At 40.4% G+C, this 3095-nt stretch overlaps 1 protein-coding gene across 1 annotated transcript; it reads left to right on the forward strand.

Moving 5' to 3' along the window:
• The first annotated feature begins 1681 nt into the window (after window positions 1-1681).
• LOC103743554 (olfactory receptor 1468-like) lies at window positions 1682-2632 on the forward strand. The gene has a single exon (XM_008844903.1). The coding sequence runs from the start codon at window positions 1682-1684 to the stop codon at window positions 2630-2632; it is 951 nt and encodes a 316-aa protein (XP_008843125.1).
• Window positions 2633-3095: the final 463 nt, after the last annotated feature.

Genomic DNA, 3095 nt, shown 5'->3' on the forward strand with positions numbered 1-3095 from the left:
CTTTATCTATGCATATGGACTCTTAAGAAATTATATTGACCCCTTTAATCTTTGGTTATACTTTCCTTTTGGATGTTTAAGGCCGCAAAGTTGGCCCAGATAAACCAATTTATTTTTACTCTTAAAAACAGTCAGAGTCCACTAAGCAAATGACTGAATATTCATTTTAGAAATAAAGCATAATAAAAAGTTGTTGAAAAAGAATATTGAAACTCAGAAACAGGAGATGAATTGAGAGTCAGTTTCCAAGTGAGATAATAGCTTTACCTAAAATGGTAATATTTAGGCCAAAGATAATTAAAGAAAAAAAGTAGTTTAGGATCTATAGGTCTTGTGAGATGGAATGTAGAGAAATGAATGAATGAAATAAAACTCCCAATTTCTGTTTTGATCATGAATTCTTTCACTACTAAGAGAGATGAAAGGAGGGTGATTAGGAAGAGGAGCAGGCTAAGTGACTTAGCCAGTTGTGGCCCTCTGTGTGCATCACCCTCTGTTGTATGAAGAAGCTTTGACGGAGTTGAGAGATGTCTTAGCATTCTCTCTACCTCCTGTTCTATGTTCCATGAGCCTTGGGTGTCAAGATTTCACTGTAGATGTGTCACTTAAGCTGGGCATCTCTCAGACATGAATTCTCTCTGCATGACCAGTTGTGGAACTCTGTAATAGATTCTGTCTGCTGCAAAAGAAGTTTCTTTGATGAGTTTTGTATGGTATACTTGTCTGTAAATATAAGGATTCATATTTAGCATACAGTAACAAATTTTATGTGTCTAGAGATATGACAGAGATGCAATATTCTCTAGGGTCTATGACCATTCTAGCCCTGTGTATTTGGCTATAATTACAGTGCCACCTATGAGTTGTCTCCCATTGAGAGGGCTTTAAGTCCAATTACAAAACTGTTGATTGCCCACAAGATAAAAAGTGCCACTACTGCCACAAAAGAGATAGCTTTCTGTGCTAATCATTGTGGTTATCAGGCTTCACAGCTGGGTTGGATCATTGATTAATTTTTCTCCCTTAGAAGCTTGCATAATGTCCTCCAGAGCTATGAGAGCTGGTCTTCAGGGAGGAGGCTTCCAGGTCAGTTTCAGATCCATTGTTCCAAGTCCTGTGTCTGAAGTATAACTTGCCTTCTGCAATAAGGTCTTACCTTCAAGTTCTGGGAGGTAATCAAGGGCTTTGACAGTAGCCTGTGTTATTTTTGGAGTCTCTTGTACTACACGGATGAACAACTCAAAGGGACTAACCAGAATTTTAAACATCAATCTAAGCCATTTGAGTACATGAATTTTTCACTGGAGTATATGTAGAATCATAAAAGGATACAGTTTTGGCAAAGGCCTGGGGAATATTGAAATGCAAGAAACTGACAGGGCTGATGCAAATCATAATCACCGAGGATGACTATCAAGGATGAGAAAAGCCAATGTATCCTGTATCTCAGACAAGAACATTGTTAAAAGGATGAAACGTTGAACCATACATGAGAAATTAAGGAACTAAATCATTTATGGCTAGCTGCAGAAATCATGACCACAAATATTTGGAATGTAGAGATTATAATTATTATGATGCATGTGAGATCAGTTATTTAAAAATATGTTTAGCTATGTATTCATTTTATATGGAGTTTTGAGTGATCCTATTTTTTCTTTGTAGGCATTATAGAGAGATAATGAGAGGAAACAAAGGACACAACCAAACTGTGATCTCAGAGTTCCTCCTCCTGGGCCTGCCCATCCCACCAGGGCACAAGCACCTGTTCTATGCCCTGTTCCTGGCCATGTACCTCACCACCGTCCTGGGGAACCTCATCATCATTGTCCTCATTGGACTGGACTCCCATCTCCACACACCCATGTATTTGTTTCTCAGCAACTTGTCCTTCTCTGACCTCTGCTTTTCCTCTGTCACAGTGCCCAAATTGTTGCAGAACATGCAGAGCTCAGTAATGTCCATCCCCTACGCAGGATGCCTGACACAAATGTACTTTTTCTTGTTTTTTGCCGACCTTGAGAGCTTCCTCCTTGTGGCCATGGCCTATGATCGCTATGTGGCCATATGCTCCCCTCTGCACTACAGCAGCATCATGAGCCCTAGGCTCTGTGCCTGTCTGGTGGTGCTGTCCTGGGTGCTGACCACGTCACATGCCATGTTGCACACCTTGCTCTTAACCAGATTGTCTTTCTGTGTGAACAATGTGATTCCGCACTTTTTCTGTGATCTGTCTGCTCTGCTCAAGCTGGCCTGCTCTGACACTCGTGTTAATGAACTGGTAGTATTTATCATGGGAGGGCTTGTGGTTGTAATTCCATTCCTACTCATTGTAGTGTCTTATGCACGGATTGTCTCCTCCATTCTCAAGATCCCTTCAACTCGAGGTATCCACAAGGTCTTCTCCACCTGTGGCTCCCACCTGTCTGTGGTGTCACTGTTCTATGGGACAATAATTGGTCTCTACTTATGCCCATCAGCTAATAATTCTACTGTGAAGGAGACTGTCATGGGTATGATGTACACAGTGGTGACTCCCATGCTGAACCCCTTCATCTACAGCCTGAGGAACAGAGACATGAAGGGAGCCCTGATAAGAGTCCTTCAAAAGAAAATTCTCTTCTGTCCATGATGGTAACCCTTTGGTATTTTTATACCATAGCCTAGTAGATGTACTGATATTAATAATGGAATATTCCTTACTTTTCCCCCACTGTGGAGTGTTCTCGTAAAGTAAAACGCTATATAATTGTTCAGCATGTAAAATGTGTCCTTTCACTAGAAACCTCACTATGTCTCCTTGTCTTGACCACGTGATCCTAGGAAAGTGTAGCATAAGATCCATGGTTTTAAGATATTTCCATTCCTTATATGATTAAAATGTTCCAGAACCCTGATTTCTCCATGATATCATTTTTCAGATATACTCCACAATCTTAGCACAATATTAAATAACATCCAGGCATCTCAACTTCCCAGATTCCTTCTAATCTGTCCTCCATGTGTCCTACAGAAAATTCCTAGTATTTTCCTGGGAATAACCTTGTACCTTGGGCTATAGTTTTTTTCCAGTAATGAAGAAAAAAAGCCAGAGG

Source organism: Nannospalax galili, unplaced genomic scaffold (assembly GCF_000622305.1).
Source record: "Nannospalax galili isolate Female #2095 unplaced genomic scaffold, S.galili_v1.0 scaffold1342, whole genome shotgun sequence".
Classification (NCBI taxonomy): domain Eukaryota; kingdom Metazoa; phylum Chordata; class Mammalia; order Rodentia; family Spalacidae; genus Nannospalax; species Nannospalax galili.